The 23309-nt window shown below is 54.2% G+C and overlaps 8 protein-coding genes across 8 annotated transcripts; 7 read left to right on the forward strand and 1 right to left on the reverse strand.

The window, feature by feature from the left end:
- Positions 1–1282: 1282 nt before the first annotated feature.
- Positions 1283–1894, reverse strand: N7510_007591 (GFA family protein; the record flags this gene model as incomplete). The annotated part of the gene is made up of 3 exons (XM_056979516.1): positions 1283–1592; positions 1658–1837; positions 1887–1894. 3 exons carry the CDS (start codon positions 1892–1894, stop codon positions 1283–1285), a joined length of 498 nt encoding a protein of 165 aa, XP_056832559.1.
- Positions 1895–2267: 373 nt separating this feature from the next.
- On the forward strand, positions 2268–2605 carry N7510_007592 (coiled-coil-helix-coiled-coil-helix domain-containing protein; the record flags this gene model as incomplete). The annotated part of the gene is made up of 2 exons (XM_056979517.1): positions 2268–2317; positions 2380–2605. The coding sequence occupies 2 exons, from the start codon at positions 2268–2270 to the stop codon at positions 2603–2605; spliced, it is 276 nt and encodes a 91-aa protein (XP_056832560.1).
- Positions 2606–2883: 278 nt separating this feature from the next.
- N7510_007593 (nitrogen permease regulator 3 family protein) lies at positions 2884–5453 on the forward strand (the record flags this gene model as incomplete). Its single annotated transcript, XM_056979518.1, has 2 exons — positions 2884–4027; positions 4078–5453. 2 exons carry the CDS (start codon positions 2884–2886, stop codon positions 5451–5453), a joined length of 2520 nt encoding a protein of 839 aa, XP_056832561.1.
- Positions 5454–8137: 2684 nt separating this feature from the next.
- Positions 8138–11217, forward strand: N7510_007594 (La domain family; the record flags this gene model as incomplete). The annotated part of the gene is made up of 2 exons (XM_056979519.1): positions 8138–10599; positions 10698–11217. The coding sequence occupies 2 exons, from the start codon at positions 8138–8140 to the stop codon at positions 11215–11217; spliced, it is 2982 nt and encodes a 993-aa protein (XP_056832562.1).
- A 1054-nt stretch (positions 11218–12271) lies between these two features.
- On the forward strand, positions 12272–13654 carry N7510_007595 (SPFH domain-containing protein; the record flags this gene model as incomplete). The annotated part of the gene is made up of 2 exons (XM_056979520.1): positions 12272–12777; positions 12838–13654. 2 exons carry the CDS (start codon positions 12272–12274, stop codon positions 13652–13654), a joined length of 1323 nt encoding a protein of 440 aa, XP_056832563.1.
- A 654-nt stretch (positions 13655–14308) lies between these two features.
- On the forward strand, positions 14309–17865 carry hir1 (putative histone transcription regulator Hir1; the record flags this gene model as incomplete). Its single annotated transcript, XM_056979521.1, has 4 exons — positions 14309–14345; positions 14662–14831; positions 14885–17696; positions 17771–17865. 4 exons carry the CDS (start codon positions 14309–14311, stop codon positions 17863–17865), a joined length of 3114 nt encoding a protein of 1037 aa, XP_056832564.1.
- Positions 17866–18685: 820 nt separating this feature from the next.
- N7510_007597 (glycoside hydrolase family 95 protein) lies at positions 18686–21052 on the forward strand (the record flags this gene model as incomplete). The annotated part of the gene is made up of 1 exon (XM_056979522.1): positions 18686–21052. One exon carries the CDS (start codon positions 18686–18688, stop codon positions 21050–21052), a length of 2367 nt encoding a protein of 788 aa, XP_056832565.1.
- A 670-nt stretch (positions 21053–21722) lies between these two features.
- N7510_007598 (YchF/Obg family ATPase) lies at positions 21723–23296 on the forward strand (the record flags this gene model as incomplete). The annotated part of the gene is made up of 3 exons (XM_056979523.1): positions 21723–21797; positions 21960–22517; positions 22745–23296. The coding sequence occupies 3 exons, from the start codon at positions 21723–21725 to the stop codon at positions 23294–23296; spliced, it is 1185 nt and encodes a 394-aa protein (XP_056832566.1).
- Positions 23297–23309: the final 13 nt, after the last annotated feature.

Raw genomic sequence — 23309 nt, forward strand, 5'->3', positions numbered from 1 at the left:
CTCGACCTTGGAGGATAAAAATCCCTGGTGTCACTGTCCGAACGCCCATGAAGGAATTTTTTTGAAAAACCTCTACAAATCCACTACTCTGCTGTTTTTATCTTCCGATATTCGCTCTCAATGGCTTGGAACTTCGCTGACTCGAGTTTATCCAGGAATCTCGAAGAATCGAAGCTGGCTGTTCGGCCTGATGACTGCTTCTATCCCAAGTAAAAGGTATGCCAGAATTTTGTTCTCGTTCTTCTCACATCCACCCCCCTTTGTATGATGACTCCAAAGACATGTAAAGGCATTCCTCAAACTTAAATCACCATGTGGAATCTGTCATTCTATCAAGTTTCAGCCTTGTCTGACAAAACTCTCATTTTCTCACTGCTTCCGCTGGCCACTCTGTCATGAATCATTACTGACAAACTGCTGGTTTAGGTAAATCTTGAAATCACTGCTCCTTTCCTGCCCTCTTGCCTTGCATGAAGATATTTTGAACGAACGGGCGGACAGATTGTGTCTCCCATCCTACACCCAAAACATACAGAGCGTACAAACTCTGTGGGTGCATGGACGGGAGATCACTTGTTGAGAACTCGTCACCTGAGCCTTTGCCCCTTGTCGTGTCTTATCCGCCTCGCAGATGAAAGTGTGGTCGTGTAGCTGACAGGGAACTGTTAGGTAATTCTTGCTCTCGTCGTCTTGTCCCTCAGCCCAACAACCATGGTCCAATCTATTATGATGAATGTGTTATTCACACTGTTTGACCTGGGTACTTTGTATCTGGGAATGAACATTTACACAAAAATCTGATTTAATGAGGTGAGTGAACCATTTTGTCTCTACCCCAAAAGACCATGCTAATGAGACTCAATAGCCTGACTTAGTTGCCATGTTTTGATTTCATGACTTGAATACGCATCGTGCTCGAATGCCATTGCTAACTCGACGTGATACAAACCATAGGACCCGGATTTCCCTTGTAGATACGATCAGCTCCCGATATTGTGAGTCTCCCAATCTGTTTCTACCCCCTCTACCCCCTTGCCTGATGAACCCATATATTCGCTGTGTTCTTTCTGAACTACATCTTGAAGATAAAAAATATATTCACCTTGGAGAACTGATCCTATTGTTACCCTTGCCATATCACATCACCAACGTCGTTTGATGTTCTGATGCTAATACATATAGCAGGTCCCGCGGGTTATTTTAGCATCAATGAAACTCTACTCATGTTTTGATTTCTGTCCTCCCACTAGCTATCCATAGATCTGTCGTAGTCTCCAGCCCGCTACTCCACAAAATGTCCATGCCTCTTGTGCCACCCCTCCAGACTATCCCCCGAGTCATTGTAGAGTTCATGTACACTCTTCTTCCCCTCGGGCCACCGCACCCACGCCGGCTTCGACCCGCCCATGACACACACCATCTCCTCCGGGACGGGCAGTTCGGTATCAATGGCCGAGGCAAACGGGTGGATCAATTCGGGCCAGTGGTGATCCCACAGCCACAGCATGGTACTGCAGTCGGAGCAGAAGCTTCGCTCGGAGGAGCAGCGCTGCTCGTTTGGTGTGCCGCGATCTTTGATGCCGTTGTATTTCCTGGATCTATTTAGTTCTTGTGTCTCGGCGGAAGGGACGGAAGGGATAGAAGGCGCCGTATGTACTTGATGAGTTCTTTGCCCGTGATAATCTTCAGGCTGTCGGCGAGTCCGCCTAGGTTCACGCTGCCGCTGTATCCGCCGACTTTGCGGCAGATGCTGCACGCGCAGAGCTGGTAGGGCACTGGGGTTTGGGACTGGAGGGTGAATGTCACGCCGCCGCATTGGCAGCTGCCGTCGAGTTTCCTGGTCGGTTTGGTTAGAGTGGGTGATGGAATGGGTAGGCAGGGTTTACATTGGCATAGCTTAAGATTGGCTTGGAAAGATGGAGGTAGAAAAGAAAGTAGGAGATGTGAAGATGGACGGCCGAAGGAGTCGGACGTTATGGACTACATATATACACTCGACTGGACACACTACTCTAATAATAAAGCAAACACGCCACATCGTTACTTTCGGGTGATTTCCTAAGACTTCGACATCCTATGAACAGGCCGAAATGCCCGTCCCCTCAAGCACCAATACATCATCGCTCGACTGGTGAATCTTGGTTGGCTGACGGCGTGTTTGTCTCGTTTGCTCTGTTTGCCTGCCGGCCTCTCTTCTTTCCGACCCTCTGCGGCTCTCTTCTGCGTGTGCTGCTGGACGGACCTCCAAGCAACCGATTCCATTCGAGATGAGCTTCGGTGCTCCCGGAGGCGGGGCGACCAATATCAAGCCCACTCCGTGAGTCTTTTCGGTCGCATAATCTACGAGTCATACTAATTCTCATCCGGAACAGGCCCGAGCGCGGTAGCTTTCCTCTTGACCACGAAGGTAAGGGAGTCCTCTCAGGCCGAAGGCGGCCCCTCTGAACGAAAGACAATCAGCGCTAAGAGTGTGTCCCAATTGACAGGAGAATGCAAGCACATCATCGCGGGCTACCTGAAATGCATCAAGTCCAACAAAGGCACCAATGATGAGGCGTGTCGCAAATTGGCGAAGGATTACCTTGCCTGCCGCATGGACAAGTAGGTGGACGTTCCCTTTTGGTGCCGAATGGCAGTTCACTGACCTGGATCGCGACCGGCAGGAACTTGATGGCCCCGGACGATTTCAAGAACCTCGGTCTGGTGTTTGACAAGAACGGGACTGAGTCGTCCGGGAAAAAGGACTGAGATTTGTACGATAGTAAACAACAAGCTCTCGGCATTCTACATAACTGTATATTATATTTCAAACCTAAGATCCATCGAATTGAAGGTATTCAGTGTACTCGAGGCCCCTTAACTAAATAAAGGGTTAGTGACTCTATGCGGGGAATCTCTCCGCCCGACTCAGCCTTTCCACTTCCACCTCTTTATCTAAACCAGATAGTATGCCCTCATGTCGTCCATCGCCCGGCCACCAGACCCGTGCTTGGTGGCCATCATCCTGATTGTGCGCTCGCGCACTGGACCCCGCCTGGTCTTTCACTACCCCCCAACCCGCTGAGCGAGAATCGCTTGAAAACCATCACCAAGGGCGGCCGGCGCATCTCCCGCGCGCGCCACAGACAGGGAGCCAAGAGCACCGACTCCAGCTCGAGCGACGAGAGTAGCATCAGCTCCGACGAGGATGAGGAGGAGAGAGAGAGCCATTTGGGTGGGAGCTCCGTGCTGGGCGGACGGCGGACGAGCAACTTCGGTCTGGACGACCACGCGTCCGTCACGGTGCCGCCCGCAAGCGTGGAACCGCACCGCCCCGGATCTCTAGGATCTGGTCGGGGCTCTTCGATGCGGAAACGCGCAGGTGCAAGCTCCGACCAGGAAGAGGATCCGGGGGCGGCATCAGATCGGCCAGATGATGGACCTGGAGCCTCGTCGCGGCCCTGGGAGTCCCTTTTGGGGCTTCCGGGGAATGTGTGGGAGAAGCTTCTCAGCCCGTCGCGGTCCTGGCATAAGCGGCGATTCGAGGTCGGAATCAATGACCTGGCCTTGATGGGATGGCCGGTCTTCGTTCGCGAGGATGGTACCTGGCGGAAACAAAAACGGAAGAAGAAAAAGAAGTCCCCCGCCGCTGAATGGGATGGAGGCGAGCTGGGTCATAATGAGGATGCCGAGGGAGCCCCTGGCGCAGAGAAGGGCATTGCATCCCCTGCGTTGGGAGCCACTGCTGCCCCCGGCGCGGACTTGCCCGCTGCATCCTCAGAGGCCAAGCGCACCCCGTCTGCGAGCAAGATCGGGAAGCCGCCAGAGGGCGCGGTCGACCCAGAGGACAAGGACTCCATGACAATGTTCAATGTGGTGTTTGTCATGGATCCTCCGCTACTGGAGTACTCCATGCGCGTCAAGGAAATCTACGAAAACATCATCAAGAAGTTTACCAAAGCTTTAAAATGGGAGCAGGCTCGCACTGGTTATGTATGGAAGGAATCTCAGCACATCTTACAAGTGAGACGAAAAGCCCGGGAAACAAGTAAGCCTCTGCCTTGGAGTTGGTATTACATGAGCTGACGGTCTTGTTAGAAACATCCGTCAACAGTCTCTATTCTGATCTCATCGCTCAGTCTTCGCTGGCGAGGGCTATTTACACCATATATAGCAGTATCTCAGCGTCAAAGATTGCGTCTGTCTCGCTGAGCCCCGATGTCTCCATCTCGCTGCAAATCCCGCCTCTGACCTCCACGTCATATCTCGCTGGCCCGACAGATCAAGCATATCCGGGGCTATGGCTGACCACCGCAGACAATGTGACACCCATTGATGACCCGGGTGCGGCGGATGGGAACAATGCACCACATCAGGTCCTGGCCAAACACTTTGCTCTACTCCTCTTGGACAGCGAAGCGGCCATCATCAAGGATGTCGAGACTTCCGGCGGTGCAATGGCTCCTGCACTGGCCCACTACATCCGTTGCTCCAAGCCCACCAAGTCATTTGCCCAAATCTCCGCGTCCTCGGGGATTTCGCTCACCACCATTCAGATGCTTGCCAGTCATCTTGTCTACTGGCGCCGTGCTCGTGCCATCCCTCCTCTCCATCAGCGAGACACATACATCGTATCCCCGAATTGCGACCTGAGCAAACTCGAGGTCGCCACTATCGCCTACCAAGCGGCCTTTCCGACACTTCCCACCCTACCAAAGATGCTGGCCATGCTCAGCGGAACCCCTCGGCCCTACAGTACCCTCATCCCCAGTAAAGACCACAAAGAACCCTACTTTGCCATTCTCGCGTGGCTCCTCCGCGGCGGATGGGTGACGCAGCTGCGAACGTTTGCCTGGATCAAGGTCTCCCCCGAGATCAAACGAGCCGTCGAGAGTGCCCTCCGCAAAGAAGAAGTGGACCGATACCTCGCCAAAGGCAGCGCAAACTCGCTCTCCACAACGGACGGCCAGAATGACTCTGACGATGATGATGACGCCAACTCCTCCTCCTCTTCCTCTCTCGCAAGCCACGGCAGCGGAGACAACACGCCCATGCCCGGCCGATACGATGCGCACGCCCAGCTCCGAACGTCCCACAAACTCTTAGATCGATCAACCGCGCTCCGCCTGTCCTCCCTGATCCTATCTCCGCACCGCGCATCCCCGCTCGAGTCGCGCTGGCTCGACGAAATCGTGTCTAGATTCCCCGACCGGCCCGGCGGCCCCGGGGAAGGGCTCCTGAGCATTAGCCCAGAACTCGCGCCCAAGGACCTTCAGACTTTACTGAAGAAGTACTGGCCCATCTTTCTCAAGTACTTGAATGGGTATGATGCTCTGGAGAAGATCTCTGTACGCGAGAATCTGAAGCGCAAACTTGTGTGGCAGATCCTCTTGCGCTTGGGCCTGAGTGGCATGTCCGGGCCTGGTGAGCTGGACGCCCGGGAGCAGGTGCTTATCAGTGTTCGACACTGGTAGACTGGGATGTTTTAGGAAATTGATATGGGATGTCATAATATAGAGCCGGGGTATTTTGGGTGTCTTATGGGTCTCCTGTGTATAGCCACGGCGGTGTTGATTCACATTGATTCAATCTATTCTTCACATCTTATACATCTAGTATGACACCTGAGGCATTCATCGGACATCCTCCACAATCGCCAAGGTAATAAAGCCGTGGTAATGGAATTACATCCACTACTCCCCCCCCCTTCCGATGGATTCCGTTGCCCTCAGCCCTAACCAGCACTACCGAACCTTGGCTGTGTGTAGGCGCATGTATTCTCCTCGAACCTCCCCAAAATTCTAATTGTGGGCTGGGAATAGAATGCAACAAAAACGTGCGGATATATTCAAACCCCATGCTGAATCAATGCATGTGCAGGACTCAGAAACCCATCACATTCTTGTCGCACAAATATTATGATGGTAGGCACCCTGTGTTCTTCGGCGGTATTACCGATACATGGTTGCCAGGTACCCGAGGATTTCATCACCGGGTGGTTTCTCCGAAACCGCAACGGTCCCCGCGGGTGGGTTGTGAAGATTCGATGCAGCAGTGTTTCAGGCCAATACTAATCGGGATAGTTGGCAGGTGTTGCGAGGTGCCGTCTCTGAAGAATAATCAACGGTATGGATATCAGCTATCGACTTTACCTGACTGAATGTGCAGAGGATGTCGGTCAAGCATGTTCTATGAGTCCGGGCTGGTTAGGTAAGAAAATCGGACACGCACAAATACCAATTTCCGCCGTCTTCTAGCCAGTGAGCATTAGTGGTATGTTAGTTCCTCTACGGGCAAGTCACAAGTACAATACACCTGACAGCTGACAGCTCAACAGCCCTAAATGTCGAACTATTGGAGGCTCAATTGCACTGCAGCAGCGATTGGCCCTCCCGGGTCGTCCGACACGGATTGATGCCTGATGAGAGAGAGCTTCAACCGAGGCTGGCGGGAAAGCACAGGGTCATCTTTGCGAGACAAGTAACGGCCCTATGTAACCGTGCGATATTTCCAGAATATGCCCCAAACGGGGTCTAGCCTGGCTGGAAATTGGCGCAAGGATGACTGGGTGTGGCTCACACAGGGAATGCTAGAGAAGCACATCGTATTAGTAGTCGTGCAAACAATCCGAGTGTGTATTCCTGTTAACTATGATTACTGGGGCTTGTATTAATGACTATTCCATGGCCCAGCGGGGGACTGTATAGGCCCGATTGTAGGCTCGTCCCACACGGGCGTCCGGCACTGATTCCACACATCCCGTTAGTTACTCCATAGCAAAAAAAAAACCTCGCTTCATTTCTTTTCCTCTTTTTCGATTGTGCAAACCAAAAGTGCCCAATTCTCAGGCCCTCAGCCAGTCCTTGTTTGTGGATTCCCAGCTGGCATTTCTTCAAGGGTGAGTGAGTGGATGACCACAATAATATTAATTTTGTCCTGAACTTTCTTTCTCTCTCTTCCCTCTTTCTCGGTCTCTCTCTCTCTCCCTCTCTTCACCAACCAACTTCCCTCTCTTTCCCTTCCTCTTTTTCCTTCCCTCCACCTCTCGGCCTTCCCACCATCCCCACTGCGCTGTGGGTTGTTTCTTGCTCTCATTCCTCCCTGCCACCCGATCCTGTGCTAAACTCCCGCTCTCCCAGCCCGCGTTCCGCTTTCCCACTCGCCGTGAGCGTATTTTGGCCCAGTTGATCGCGCTTGATCTTCCGTCATTCCTCCCGCCCCTCCCAGGTCAGCGCTGCCTCGGTGTCCTTGCCTGACACTTCTCGACCGCCCTTGACCGTGGAGAGTGCCTTGCGACCCGACCCTCACGTCCGAAACAACTTTTGACCCTCGCTCCGGCACCACGTGAAAGTCGCGCTCATCTACCCAGGCGATTTCCGACAAGGGATCAAGTTTCGCGTCAGGAGCACGGCTGCAACTCAATAACACCGAGTGTTGCCTCGAACACTTGGCTGCTGCCCCTCCCACCCGTCCGACGATCAAGAGCCGGGCTGTTGTGATTGTCCTGAGCGAACGACCGCGGAATTACACAAGGGAAGAGTTCCTGTGCATCCGACTTGCAACAAGCGAGTCGATTGTACGAGCCCGTCACTCTTTCATCCCGAGGTTTCGTTCCCGACGTGGACAGGGCAGTGCCCTTCAACTTTAGTGGAAGCAAGAATTTATTCTGTGCTTGAAACCGCTTCAACCCTCCCATCGCTTCCTGACGCCACGTGAGGTCTGCTTCCAGAGTCTTCTAGACATCCGCTTGTCCTCCCTACGAACCCGACGGTTTTTAATCGATGCGACTCGCGTTTTAGCCGGTCTCTTTACACAAATACACCCGCGTCGAGTACAATCCTCTCGCAACGCCGTACGCCCTTCCGGGATTCTTTCCTCTTGTCCATCCTCATACACCGCCCCAGAGTGGGAGTGATTTGGAAAAACACAAAACGGGGAGTTGCAGCTTGGTGGGCTTGAAAGAAGGGGGAAGCCGATTCTTTCTTCTGCATTCCGCCAGTGTCGGAGCTATCTTGCCCCAAGTCTGCACACACTGAGATCTTCCAGGGTCATCAAAGGAGATAATTGTTCTTAGACAGAACTCTCTTTGACCTCTCACTTTTCCTTGTTTTCTTTTACTTCATCTCGATCGGAACCCGCAATGAGTTCTCAATCCGAGATGCCTACATTTTCGTACGCCCAAGCCGCCAAGGGCCTTGCTCCGGCACCGACCAAGGCGACAGTCGCGGAGTCGGACAAGGTCGACTCTAAATCCGAGGACCAGAGCAATACTCCTTTCACTACGGACGCTTCGTCCACGACTTCGGAACCTTCAGTACCACGAGATATCGAGAAGGAGACGACAGATGTCGCCAACGACTCTGAATTCACGACAGTCACCAGCAAGCTGTCTGCGGCCAAGGCTAAGGCAGCCAACTCCAGAACATCGTCTCCAAATGCGAGCAACTCTGCAAATGGAACACATCGGAAGAAGGACGATGCCTCGAATGTCACCAACGGCACTTCAGAGGCTGCGTCCGGCAAGCAGTCTCAATCAGATAAACAGGCAGAGAAGCCGGAGAATGGAGGAACAGAGGGCTCCAAAGACAAATCTGGGGATTCCGAGAGCAGCGCACCTCCAAAAGAACTCAAGGCTGCTCCCATTCCTACAGTGAACATTTGGCAGCAGAGGAAGGAGGCCCAAGATGCCAAGACCAAGGCCACGCCGCCCGTCCCTGCTGCAAAGGCTGGTTCCACGAAGTCTGCTACTGCAGAGGATAGCCAGCAAGATTTGGCCAAGCCCAACCAGAAGAAGAAAGCGGATGGTGCGTCGGATGGTGCCAAGGATCGGAAAAAGGCAGATGGCAAATCGCGCGACGATGGGTCTGCGATGCCTCCGGTAGCAGACGCTACATTATGGCCCACCCCACAGGTCGCGCTGGGCGAAGAGAAGAAGAAGGCCCAAGAAAAGACCGACAAGTCCGAGCAGACCAACAAAAGCCCCGTGATGCGGACACATGGCAAGGAGAAGTGGACTCCTGTCCCATACGTGCCTACTGCTGTTTTCAATACCCCTCTTCCCTCAGCTTCTGGCCGCAGAGGAGGAGGCCCCAAAGCTTCTCGAGGTGGACGAGAAGGCGGTCGTGGTGGATCTCATGCCGCTGGCGAGAAGGCCGCCGCTGGACAAGGCGCTGCAGGGTCCGCGCCGAAGCAGACTTCTGGCGGAGAGCGAGGGAGACTCGAGCCCTCCACTGGTCGCGCAACATCCCTTCCTGCACAATCGCGTCGATCCACGAGCACCGACGTTCTCCCGGCAGGAGGCAAGACCTCTCAGCCCGCGGATAAGAGTCGTGGAGCCCGCAGTGGAGAGGATTCAACCGCTGCAACCGGCAAGCAGGCAAATGGCGGCGAGAACGTGTCGCGCCCCCAGCGAGAAGGCAAGCCTTTCGCGCGAAACCAGGCAAGCGGCGACCGCAACGCGAGAGGCACCCACCTGGCTGTGGACTCTCAGGCTGCGCCTCGCGCCAATGAACGCCGCCTCGAGAACGGCTCCAAGTCGGCCGATTTCTACCGGGAATCTGGGTTAGACTACAACCGAGAACGTGGCGACCCACGCGCTGAGCGTGGGGGTCGTGGCTCCAACCGTGGCCGTGGCGGGTATCCAGCCTTTGGTGGTCAGAATGCTCAGTTCGCCAATGCGGCGCCCATGCCCAACAACTCCTTCGCTACACCCAAGGCCTTTGGCTTCAATGAGCGCCAGCGATCACAACAGGGTCTTCCCAATGGCGCACAGCAACAGGGTAACAGGATGCCTTTGCGATCACCGTCGCTGCCGACCACTCCAGGCATGTACGGCGTTTTCCCCTTCGATGTCAACTCCATGTACGGCTATCAACCCGCGAACCCTGGAGCAATGAATGCCATGCCCTACCAGCAGCAGTACATGGAGCCCTTCTCGCTCATGAATATGCTCTCGATGCAACTGGAGTACTACTTCTCCGTTGACAACATGTGCAAGGACATGTTCCTTCGCCGGCATATGGATGGCCAGGGCTTTGTGCCATTGGGTGTGATTGCCAGCTTCAAGCGGGTCAAGTCGCTGACCGAGGACTTTGAACTTCTTCGTGTCGTCTCCCGCCAGCTCCGAAATGTTGAGCACCAGGTCGGTGACGATGGTGTTGACCGGTTACGCCCGAGAGAGAGATGGGCCCAGTGGATTCTTCCTGTTGACCAGCGTGATCCCTCCGCCCAGCATGAAGGTGCGCCACCTGCGAAGCAAATCGGAAAGACCGATGAGAACGTCCCATTTAACCACCATGCCGACGGCGCTCCCAACGGCTATGGAGGACCGCGTCAATTCGTTCCTAATGGTACCGCCTCCCGAGGCCCCAAGACCTCCCTGTCTACCGCGGCCCCGGAGTTCATGCCATCTGGGCCACCCTCCGCCCACAATGAAATTGCCAATGTAGGAACCCCCTCGGATCCGTCTTGCTTTCAACAAGATTGCGACTCTGCCTTGTCAACCCCTCTTGATACCCTGGACGACTCATTTATTGACGCTTTTATTCCAGCGCGCGGACTAGAGTTGCACACAGACTGCCCTTCCTCGCCTTCCCTCGGACCGACGGTAGACTCGCCAGGGTATGCTCAACTTTATCTCCCGTCACTTAGGACTGTGGCTCACGGCTGACAACGTGTTATAGTTTTGATGCGCAAGACAGGCCTCGGCGACATTCTAGTCCCATCTCTACCTTGACTGACATACCCTCGAAAAACGAATCGCATCCGCCGTCCGAGAAGAGGCCGGACCACCAGTCTAAGAATGCTCGCAAATCTTCCGCTAAGGGGGTTCAGAAATTCCGGAAACCTCAGTCACGGAAGGCCGAGAAGAAAGCTTCTGGCGTGGGTCTTCCCTACCATTCCTGGGCACGGTATTTGGCACACAGTTTCGATTTGCAATTGTACAATGATTTTAGGCGTTTAGCCCTTGATGAACTTATCTCACGACACGCTGATTACGGGTTTAACGCTCTCTTGTCCTTCTACCAATCCTGTCTCCTAAGCCAGCAGTCAATCAACGAGCGAGTGGTCCAGGATATGGCTCACCTGGCCCGAAGTAATGGCACTGGCCGGATTGCGGAGCCTATGCTGTCGGCTGTGCTTGTGGCCATCAACAGTGACCGAATGACTCCAGGGAATCGCAGCCTGACTGGCTACTACTTCAATGTCCAGTTTGGCCACGGGGACTGGCAAAAGTGATTATGTTGAGCTCTTTTTCTCTTTCTCCTTTCCATTCGAACTTGTGTTTTTCTCTCTCTCTCTGTGCAACAGGGTTCTTCCGTTTTGTCTACCAATCATGAATCAGCATCCGTCTGCCTCAGAGTTCTTTTTGCATGCATCTTCGCCGAATCTTCTTCTTTTCCGTTCCTCTAGAGTGCTGAGGGGGTCATTTCATTGCAACCAGACGGGTCGGGTTACCCCGTCCATGTGCAGCCTCGGAGTTGTCATCTCCCATTTGATATCGATTTTCTTCTCTTTTTTCCCTGTCTCTTTTGAGTTCTTCTTTGTCATCCCCTCTTTGCTTCTCTGTCATGGGAGGTTTTTACAAAAACATTCCGGAGTATGGGCTTGATTCACTGGCAGTGTCTTTTTCTCCTCTTTCCCGTTTCATGCCTGCCTCTTCTTCGGTGGGCCGGGCCAATAAAATTGCTTTTCTCCCTGATCATAGAGCCACTTGCTTACTTTTGTCTTTTTCCTTGATGCTTCTTTTTTTTCTCTTCCTCCATAGCCGCGTTGATGATGATCCTGGTCTTTTTGTTCCTTGTGGGATCCTTAGCGAGACATCATCATCATCGGCATGGAAATGCCGGCTACTCCGAGCAAAGCAACTGGTCAGATTCAAGCCGAAAAAAGTCTTGTATGAGGTCACCCATGTTCTATGTCCATTGATCGTCGTGATGACGAAAAAAGAAATTCCATCTGTTATGCCATTGTTCTGGGCTTCTCTGTACTACATTGTGTGCTTCCACTCCTGTACCATCTGTATGCATTAGGATTACCTCGAATTTGTGGCAGAAAGTAATGTAGCATGCATCCATTTCTCTTCTTTGTATACTTCCCATTCGGCGAAGACCTCCGAGTGAATGCCTCAGGCAGCGACACCTCGGCGTAGTCAACCATCCGACGCTGGCCACTCCAAATGTCCAGACAGCTTTGCCGCCTCCCTTCTCCCGCGGTACTCGGCTGCTCTCTTTCTTTCTTGCCTGGCTCTCCTTGAATACCTTCTCTCATCTCTCTCCTCACCCCTACCAAGATGGAGAGTGCATCCCGACAGGCCCCGAGGCTATTACGGGCCACTCGTGGCTCCAGCCTGCCTCATCAGCACCGCCTGCCGCGATCCAGCACAGCCAGTGTAGCTGCCCTGAGCCGAACCCAACAAAGAGCTGTGTCGAGTTCTCCGCGGAGTCTCGCCCCCGAGTCGCTCTTCAGCAACTTCGCGGCCGCTGGAGCGACTGGCGGCCAGCAACCGGGCGGGCCTACCACGTACTTCACAAACCGAACCTCGCTCCCCGCCAACACCGTCATCCGATTTGTTCCTCAGCAGACGGCATGGATTGTCGAACGCATGGGGAAATTCCATCGGATTTTGGAGCCTGGTCTGGCGATCCTGGTTCCGTTCCTTGACCGCATCGCCTATGTGAAGAGCTTGAAGGAGTCGGCCATTGAGATTCCCAGCCAAAATGCAATTACGGCGGACAATGTGACGCTCGAGCTGGATGGAGTGCTGTATACGCGTGTCTTTGATGCGTACAAAGCGAGGTAAGCGTCTCCACGGGACGTTTTCGAGCTCAATGCTAACCCGTCCGTGATGGATTGTAGCTACGGTGTCGAAGATGCGGAATACGCCATCTCCCAGTTGGCGCAGACGACCATGCGATCCGAGATCGGCCAGTTGACTCTCGACCACGTCTTGAAGGAGCGCGCAACCCTCAACACCAACATCACACAGGCGATCAACGAGGCTGCCCAGGACTGGGGTGTTGTCTGCCTGCGCTACGAGATCCGGGATATCCACGCCCCGGACGGTGTGGTCGCGGCCATGCATCGTCAAGTGACCGCTGAGCGATCGAAGCGCGCCGAGATTCTGGACTCTGAGGGTCAGCGCCAGAGCGCAATCAACATTGCCGAGGGTCGCAAGCAGTCAGTGATCCTGGCCTCGGAGGCCCTGCGTGCGGAGCAGATCAACCGGGCCGCTGGTGAGGCTGAGGCGATTCAGCTCAAGGCCAACGCCACCGCTCGAGGGATTGAGGCCGTGGCTCGGTCGATCGAGGCGGGCAAGGAGAATGCCCACAGCGCCGTGAGCTTGAGTGTCGCCGAGAAGTACGTCGATGCTTTCTCCAACCTGGCACGCGAGGGCACCGCCGTGGTCGTGCCGGGCAATGTCGGCGACTTGGGCGGCATGATTGCCAACGCCATGGCTGTCTACGGCAAGGTCAGCGAGAGTCAGGCCAAGAACATGGCCGCGAAGGCCCTCGGCGTCCAGGAACCTGAACAACAGGCCCATACGAGCAGGAAATCGAACGAGTTGGCGGATCCCGACAGCGAAGCCACGCTGGATGAGGAGCCTCGGCCACAGGACGGTGTCGCGCAAAGTGTGCTGGACGGTTTTGAGGCGGCCAGCCAACGCAAGCAGTGATTGTCTGCCAAAGGAGACCACAAAAAAAGAGTAAATTCCCCATGAATCCGATGAACCCCCCTTGTCTCGACTGTATTGTACTGCTCTCTCCCTCTGGCGTACGGAGATCTTCCACTGTACACTTTTTTCTTTCCTTCGTTCTTTTTCATTCTCTTCATCTCCTGTCTGTACTGCTACCAGCATCTTCCGGAGTCCTAAAGCCGGCTTCTCTATACATTGCCATATACAATAGTTAATGGTGTAGTTCACTAAGAAGTGTAAACGCGGGAGCTCGGACCGCCAATGGAGATCGCGACTTTTCTGGAACGGGCGCGCATTCGTTCACCCTTCCTCATCACCACCAACGCCTGCGCTGCGGTCGCGACTCTCGTTCAACCGTTGTGTCTCTCGACGGCCCTGGAATTCTTCTCTACGCCTTCCTCGCTCCTCAATCAGTGTGGTCGGCGCTCCCTCCCTCTCTCCCTCCGATGCCCGACAAACAGATACGCAATCCTAGCTCTCATCACACCCACACACAGTCCCGGCTCTCTCGACCCTTGCTCCCCTTGGAAAACTGAGAGCGCTACACTACATCGATCGTAGACCGAAACCAGAGGACCTCGCCGATCACGGGTACGACTCAGCGAGCAGCGGCGACTGCCCTCGCGCTGCGCGATGCATATCATCAAGCCAGTTTGGCTTACACACGGAGGTATGGGGCTCGATTGCGCTCGCTTCCCTTGCTAGGGTAGCGAGTGGGACACTGTTTGACTAGCCACCTACATCGGCGATGGTCACAAACAGAAGGTCTTGGTTCTAGAATGGCTTTGGGCTAACGGCGCTTTGTCTCTCTGGCTTAGGTGAACGCAAGGATTTCGAGGTTTACAGTTGCGATGTTTCGCCGGATGGGAAGAGACTCGTTACAGCAGCAGGAGGTGAGCAAAAATCCTTATCTCTGCGTTGGCATGGTGCATATCGAGTCACGTCGAATGCGAAAGCTGACATTGTTTGTATTTGTTGCGGCCTAGATGGCTACGTACGCATCTGGTCCACCGAGGCCATCTACAATACGGGCAATGCGGACTTCGCCAGCAAGCCGAAGCAACTTGCGTCTATGAGCAACCATTCCGGCACCATTCACACAGTGCGCTTCTCGCCAAATGGGAAATATCTCGCATCCGGAGCGGATGATAAGATTGTCTGCGTCTACACGCTAGACTCTAATCCACCAACACACTCGACATTCGGTAGGTTTTAAGTACAGTGCGGATGAACCAAGCCCTAGCGCTGATAGTATATGCAGGCTCGGATGAAGCACCCCCGGTCGAGAACTGGCGCACGATTAGACGATTGATTGGCCACGACAACGACGTTCAGGATCTGGGATGGTCGTACGATTCCTCAATTCTGGTGTCCGTTGGACTCGACTCAAAGGTGGTGGTGTGGTCCGGACATACATTTGAGAAGCTCAAGACGATATCAGTCCACCAGAGCCATGTCAAGGGTATCACCTTTGATCCTGCAAATAAGTACTTTGCTACGGCAAGCGACGACCGTACAGTCCGCATCTTTCGATTCACCTCGCCTGCGCCAAACTCGACCGCGCACGACCAGATGAATAACTTTGTTCTGGAGCATACCATTTCCACTCCGTTCTCCAATTCTCCTCTCACTGCCTACTTTCGTCGATGCTCGTGGTCGCCTGATGGGATGCACATCGCTGCCGCGAACGCAGTCAACGGGCCTGTCAGCTCGGTCGCCATTATCAATCGCGGTTCTTGGGATGGCGATATCAACCTCATCGGCCATGAAGCGCCGGTTGAAGTCTGCTCGTTCTCTCCGCGGCTTTATCTCACTGAGCCACCCAAGAAAAGCCAGGTCGACAGTCAAGGTCATTCGACACAGCCTCATATCACAGTCATTGCATGTGCCGGTGGGGACAAGTCGTTGAGTATTTGGATTACAAGCAATGCTCGACCGATGGTGGTGGCACAGGAACTGGCCGCCAAGGCCCTCTCTGATCTGGCCTGGAGCCCCGATGGGTCATGTCTCTTCGCCACTGCCCTGGACGGCACGATTTTGGCCGTCCGCTTCGAAGACGGCGAGTTGGGATATGCCACAGAGTTTGAAGCAAATGAAAGGTCCCTGTCCAAGTTTGGAACAAACCGGAAAGGAGCTGGTATCACGGAGACGACAGATGGGTTACTCCTAGAAGAGAAGAGCAAGGCTGGCGAGATCAAGGACGTGGAGGGACGAATGGGAGCGCTGATGGGTGACGGCCCTGCCGCGGCAAAACCCAAGGTCAATGGAGGAGTGTCGAACAGCGGGACTCCTGCCCGAGGACCCTCGCCTGCACCCGACACTGCGAAGACGCAGCCGAACGGTGCAGCATCGACTCCTGGCACTGAATCTGAGAAACAGAAACCCGATCCCCACCAGGCCAAGCTGGAGAAGCTCAAACAGCGTCCAACATTCACCAAAGAAGGCAAGAAGCGCATTGCACCCCTGTTGGTCTCAAGCTCGGGGGCTGGTGAGTCATCACTGCCTCAGGCTCGTCTGATGGCTTCGGTTGCCAGTCAAGTCAAAGCCGACGCTCCGACATCTCTCGTCGATCTTTCAAAGCCCTTTGATGGACTTCCCAAAGGTGGTTTGACTGCATTGCTTCTTGGAAACAAGCGCAAGCTGGCTCAAATTGAAGGCGAAGAAGGAGAAAATCAAGTAGAGAAGCGTATCGCCCTGACCAGCCAGAACGGTGCCGCTCCGATCCTTGCTAACACTCCCGATGGCCTCCTTCCCGCCCAGCCACAACCTGGTGCGACAGGGCAGCAGCCAACTCCGGAATTTATACGCCCTGCCGTGACGAATCCATGCATGTCCGTTAGCCAGCTTCGGCTCGCGGTCCCCAAGATTCGCAGTTTTATCCTGCGTGCACTTGACGCTAACGGCAAGCCGACTGAACCGCCCGGTCCTGCTGGGGACACGAGTAGCAAGACAAGAGTTGACGTGGTGTTCGAAGCTCGGAATCCCTCGCCGGCAAGTTTGACTGGCCGAGCAGTGGACCGAGAGCCGGTGCGTCTTACCCTTTCTCGTGGGGAGCAGCCACTGTGGCAGGACTTCCTGCCCAGAACCGTGCTTCTTGTGACCGGGAATCAAACATTTTGGGCAGCTGCATGCGAGGACGGATCAATTTATCTCTGGACCCCCGCTGGCCGTCGCCTGGTGAGTGCCTTGGTCTTGGAAGCACAGCCTGTAATGCTGGAAAGCAACGGTCCATGGATTCTGTGCATCTCCGCAGTGGGAATGTGCTATGTCTGGAACGTGAAACACCTATCATCCCCACACCCGCCAGTGTCCCTGCAGCCCGTCTTGGACGCTGCCATACACACACTCGGCGCGCACCCCACCGCCGCGCCGGCTGTGACCGATGCGCGCATCAACTCCGAGGGCCGCATTGTCGTATCTTTGTCGAACGGCGAGGGCTACTCCTACTCCCCATCCATGTACTCGTGGCAGCGAATCTCCGAAACCTGGTGGGCCGCCGGCAGCCAGTACTGGAACACAACAGACACGCCGGTCAGCAACCTGAAGTCCACGGACGCGTCGCAAGATACCAAAGACGCCAAGGCGGCCGTCTCGGCTGGCATCATCCCCTTTCTGGAGCGCAATACCACGAATGAGACCCTGCTCCGCGGCCGGGCATACTTCCTCCAGCGACTCATTAAGGTCTTGCTCTCGCGCGAAGGCTACGAGACCTTCGAATCGAGTGTCTCCATTGCACATCTTGAGAACCGCCTCGCTGCCGCCCTCTCTCTGGGCGCTAAGGAGGAGTTCCGGCTATACCTATCGATGTATGCGAAACGTATTGGGGCCGAGGGGCTGAAGATGAAGGTAGAGGAGCTCTTAAAGGGTCTGATGGGTGGTCTGTTCGAGGACGAAGATCCCAACGCCGTTGTCTCCAAGCTGCAAGCCAATGAGCGCGAGGGCCGCAGTTGGCGCGAGGGATCGGAGGACTTGTGCGGCTGGCCGAGAGAGGTGTTGTTGAAGGAAGTCATCCTTGCACTTGGTATGCTTCTTGCTTGTCTTCTTTATCGTCTGCAGTGTTGTTTCATTTCTTACTGACTGACTTTACTTTTCTAGGAAAACACCGCGACCTCCAGCGTGTGACTGTCCCTTACGCTAAGCTACTAGACCTAGTCGACAGCACGGAGCAGGGCGATGCCATGGACCTTTAATTCGTTGTTTCCCTTTTTGTCTTGGTTGGCGTTCTCATATCCGGGCTTTTTGGGGGATAATCCGGATACTCGATACATACTCTCTGCATTGCTTATGTTTGCGCTCTTATTGGAAATGGGAAGGAGACGAGACATGATCCTCTCTTTTTTTCGGTTGGTTGTATTTGTAGTCATATATCGGCCGTCGTACAGTTGTAGCACAAGCAGCTAAGTGATGGTACCTTGTTTAGCAGAGTTATGTATATCACGAACAACGCTGTTGGCAGTTGTGGAGCTTCTCTTTGTTTAGGTGTGTAGCTTCTTAGAACTTGAAGGCTCGATCCTTCTTTTTTTCCCTGCTGTAAATAAAGTACAACCTGTGTTCCTCTCCACGGCACTCATACAGCAAGTTGGCTTTGGATGATTTTCTTAGTTCCAAGTTGCACTTGGTCGGTCATCCATCTCTTTACTTCCAACACACGTTTTGCCAAGATGGCGTAATAGTCGTTAAACATCATTTCTCGGTATCTGCCTAGTGATAGGAGGTCATGACAGTTCGGCAAGCTACAGGGCGCGGCTCGCGCTTTCGACCTCAACTATTTCCTATAGGCGAATCCGCCCGATATTCTTGCCGCGCCAGTTCGGAATAGCTCCGCACTACTCTTCCCCACCCCCGCACAAGAGGACAGAACAATCGGCGCAAATCTCGGTCGGACTATGCAATACTAAGACACAATTTCGATAAGTATGCTACGGAACGGAAAATCCCAGGCTTGCCGCCGACTACAAAAGCTCCCACGGAACTATTTCTCTGCCTCGCAGCCATCTCTCTGCCGCAAACATGTCTAAAGAGCACTGCCTTTATTACACCACCCCCTGTGAAACCTTCCAAGGCAGCCTGCCACTTGGTAACGGCCGTCTCGCAGCCAACGTCGTCTCCTCGCCCTCACGCGAGACCTTCGTCCTCAACGAGGTCACCTTCTGGTCTGGCGCACCGCACACAGCAGGATCTGGCCTGGTTCAAGTCACTGACCCAAAGGCCGAGCTGCGGCAGACACAGCGCTGTTTGCTAGCAGGCGACTACGCGGAAGGGAAGAGAAGGTCGGAGAAATATCTCGAGAGCAAGAAGCAGAATTTTGGTACCAACTTGGTCGTGGGGAGCCTCAACGTTGTTGTGAATGGCGGTGTTGAGAGCCAAGGCGTCAGCGGCTTTGAGAGAGAGCTGCGATTCAACGAGGCTCTGGCAGAAGTGCGGTATGATCAGAATGGATATCAGGTTCGGAGGAGAAGCTTTATGAGCTACCCTCATCAGGTGCTTGTGGTGAGCTTCGAGAGCGACCATCCAGAGGGCCTCAATCTCGAGGTCAGTTTTCAGGGCGACAATAAAGCGTCTGAGACCAGGAGTAAGGATGGAATGCTCGAATTCGATACACAGGCGCTCGAGGCCGTGCACAGTGACGGAACTTGTGGCGTCATGGGTCACGGTGTTATTGGTGTCCACTCCGACAGCCAAGAGGTCGAGAGCAAAGAGGGCAAGATTGTTGTACGGGGGAAGAAGAGTGCCACGGTTTTGCTCGCCTTCGCAACGAACTACCAACAGCACGGGGATGGCTGGAGAGAGCAGGCGTCTCGGCAGGTCGAGGAGGCCACGAAACTGTCTGTTGCGGATCTCCTCGCGGCGCACTTAGCGGACTATCAGCCCCTCTATAATCGGATGAGCATCACTCTCGGACCCAACTCAGGCTCAGAGACTGCAAGCCTGCCCACCGACCAACGCCGGCAGAAATTCGAGCCCTCCAACTACGCAGATTTAGGCATGTTCGCTCTCTACTTCCATTACGCACGCTACCTCACCATCGCCGGTACACGCGCCACCTCTCCCTTACCAATGAACCTGCAGGGTCTGTGGAACGACGGACTAGCCTGCCAGATGGGGTGGAGCTGCGACTACCATATTGATGTAAATACCCAGATGAATTTCTTTCCCGTGCTCCCCACCGCGCTGCCCGATCTCATGCAGCCCCTCGTCTCCTATCTCAACCAACTCGTCGCTGCCGGCAAAGATGCTGCCCGCGTCTGCTATGGCTGCGATGGCTGGGTCGCCCATGTCTTCTCTAACGTGTGGGGATTCGCTGATCCGGGCTGGGAGATATCGTACGGCCTCAATGTGACGGGAGGGTTGTGGATGGCGACCCACCTCATAGAGATGTACGAGTATAACCTGGACGAGACATTCTTGGCAGAAACTGTCTACCCGATCTTGAAAGGCGCGGCAGAGTTCTTCCTGGAGTACATGATTGAAGACCCGGAAACGGGTTGGCTGCTCACGGGTCCGGCTGTCAGCCCCGAGAACAGCTTCTTCGTGGTCGGCAAAGATGGTACCAAGGAAGAGCATTCAGTCTGCCTCTCACCCACCATGGATGTCGAGCTTATTCGTGACCTCTTCGACTTCTGTCTGTATGCCACGAAACGCCTCAACGCAGACTCCGCTTTCGCTCAGCGTGTCCAGGCCGCGCAGGCAAAGCTGCCACCGTTCCAGGTTGGCAAACACGGACAGCTACAGGAGTGGCTGCACGACTTCGAGGAGGCGCAGCCATATCATCGCCATCTCTCGCACTCCATGGGGCTCTGTCGGTCGGCGCAGATATCTCAGCGGCACACCCCGCGTCTGGCCGAGGCTGTTGGCGTGACACTTGAACGGAGGCAGGGTCGCGACGATCTCGAGGACATCGAGTTCACAGCGGCCCTATTTGGCCTGAACTACGCGCGCCTGGGCGAGGCGGAGAAGGCAAATGCGCAGATCGGCCACCTGGTTGGTGAGCTAAGCTTTGACAACTTGCTCAGCTACAGCAAGCCCGGCGTGGCGGGCGCGGAGAATGAAATCTTCGTCGTGGATGGGAATTTTGGGGGTGCCGCGGTTATTGCAGAGATGCTGGTGCGTTCGCTGATGCCAGACTTAGGGGGTCCAGTGGAGGTCGACTTGCTTCCCGCACTGCCTAAATCGTGGTCGGAAGGGACAGTGAAAGGCATGCGGCTTAGAGGTAATCTGGAGCTTGACATGGAGTGGTCTGATGGCAAGCTGGACAGGGCGAGTTTCAAGGCATTCTCGTCCGGGGCTATGACGGTGTACTACCGTGGGCTGTCCCTCAAGATACCATATAAAGCGCACGCTGTTATCGAGTTAGGGCCTAATCTGCAGGTGAATTAGATAGACGTCTGGTCCATGTTCTCCTTGGACGGGAGATTCAATATCTGTAGCTAATAAAAGCATGATTGTTATTATAATCTTTATTATATTCTTTCCCTCGAGCCTTCAGCGTCAACATTCCTTCCACGGGCCTCTGGGATTCATTTTTTATACTTCTTTACTTCTCTAAGAGATATATAATTCATCATTGAAGAAGACCTTGCGTCACTAGGAAGCTTTCACGAAGTTATGTCCCTAAAATGCTTTCTCTTCCTTGTTAATTTTCGCCTAATGGATCCCATTTGTAAACCAGGCGTAGTTTTAAAGGACTTCGGCTTCTGCTACTGATACTACCCTCAGCTGGGAAAAACATTGTTAGGGCAAACAATTCACGTGAGCGGTGAACCACAGCGGGCAGAAAACTCAGCTCCAAACTGGCGACCCTTTCGCATACATCATCGATTTCCACTCTTCACTCTTTTATCTTCTCCTCAATTGACCTTGCCCACCTACCTGTGTGGGCGCCATCATCACGTCTCTCTTACCTACCCCCTTCTTCTTCCTTCGCATCGTCGACCGATCTGCAGCTGGTCCTGCTTTTGCCGCGCGCCACCCCTGCCGCCTCCGCCTTCCCTCTTCCCCCCACCTCCCACTTCTCTCCTGTCGCTTCTACTCCAGCAAAAAGAAGAAAATGCCTCCCAAGAAGGCCCAAGTCCAAGAAAAGGTCCTCCTGGGCCGTCCTGGAAACAGCTTGAAGAGTGGTATCGTATGTGAGCATGGATCCCCACTATTTTTTTTCCTTTCTTTTTTCACAGCACAGTCCACTTTTTAATTCCACACAAACTATTTAAAGCTCCCCCTGTCCCCCTTTCCATCCTTCCCTCTTCCTTCGTTCTTTACTCCTACAATGGTCTGACCATGGCTCCAGGTTGGTCTTGCCAACGTCGGCAAATCGACACTCTTTCAAGCCATCACCAAGTCCTCCCTGGGTAATCCGGCCAACTTCCCTTATGCCACCATCGACCCAGAAGAGGCCCGTGTCATCGTTCCCGATGAGCGGTTCGACTGGCTCTGCCAGCAATACAAGCCCAAGTCCCAGGTTCCTGCCAACTTGACCGTGTACGATATCGCCGGTCTGACCCGTGGCGCCTCCACGGGTGCGGGTTTGGGTAACGCCTTCTTGTCGCACATTCGTGCCGTCGACGCCATCTTCCAGGTGGTTCGCTGCTTCGACGATGCCGAGATTATCCACGTTGAGGGTGATGTCAACCCCACTCGGGATCTGACCATCATCAGCGAAGAGCTCCGTATCAAGGATATCGAATTCGTCGAGAAGGCTCTCGATAACTTGAACAAGCAGACGCGCCGTGGTGGCCAGTCGCTTGAGATGAAGAAGCTGAAAGAGGAGGAGGCTACCGTTGCTAAGGTCCTGCAGTACCTGCAGGATGGCAATGACATCCGGAAGGGTAACTGGGGTCCCAAGGAGGTACGTTTCTTATCATCTTTTTTTTCCAGCTGCATGCACTCCTTCTTTTCATGATGAATAAGAGCCTTGCTCGAAATATAACCCAGCTCTTCGAATGCCCTCATTTTAAAAACTCACGCGAGGGCATATTGAGATCACGTCCACAACTGAATTACTCTTGTTTTTGCCTTTTTACAACCACACATTTTATTGCTTAGTCGGTCTTACTGACGAAAAATGCTGTGCAGGTCGAGGTCATCAACCCTCTGTTCCTCCTCACGGCAAAGCCTGTTGTCTACCTAGTCAACCTGAGCGAGAAGGACTACATCCGCCAGAAGAACAAGTACCTCCCCAAGGTCAAGGAATGGATTGATACCAACTCCCCCGGCGACCCGCTGCTGCCCGTCTCGGCAGCGTTCGAGGAACGCCTGACACAGCTTGGTGACGACGCTGCCGCCGAGGAGGAGTGCAAGAAGCTGGGCACCAAGTCTGGACTGCCCCGGATTATCACCACTATGCGCACGTCTTTGAATCTGGCCAGCTTTTTCACCACCGGCGCGGATGAGGTCCGGCAATGGACCATCCGCAAGGGCATCAAGGCGCCTGCTGCCGCCGGTGTCATCCACACTGATTTCGAGAAGACCTTCATCCAGGCTATTGCGTACAACTACTCTATCCTGAAGGAGCTTGGTGACGAAGCGGCCGTCAAGGCGGCTGGTAAGATCATGACCAAGGGCAAGGAGTATGTTGTCGAGGATGGAGATATCTTGCTCATCAAGGCTGGTGCTGCCAAGCACTAGATGGTAGTTTTAC

The sequence above is a fragment of the Penicillium lagena genome, assembly GCF_028827675.1.
Source record: "Penicillium lagena strain IBT 129212 chromosome Unknown utg000005l_segment0_segment0, whole genome shotgun sequence".
NCBI lineage: Eukaryota > Fungi > Ascomycota > Eurotiomycetes > Eurotiales > Aspergillaceae > Penicillium > Penicillium lagena.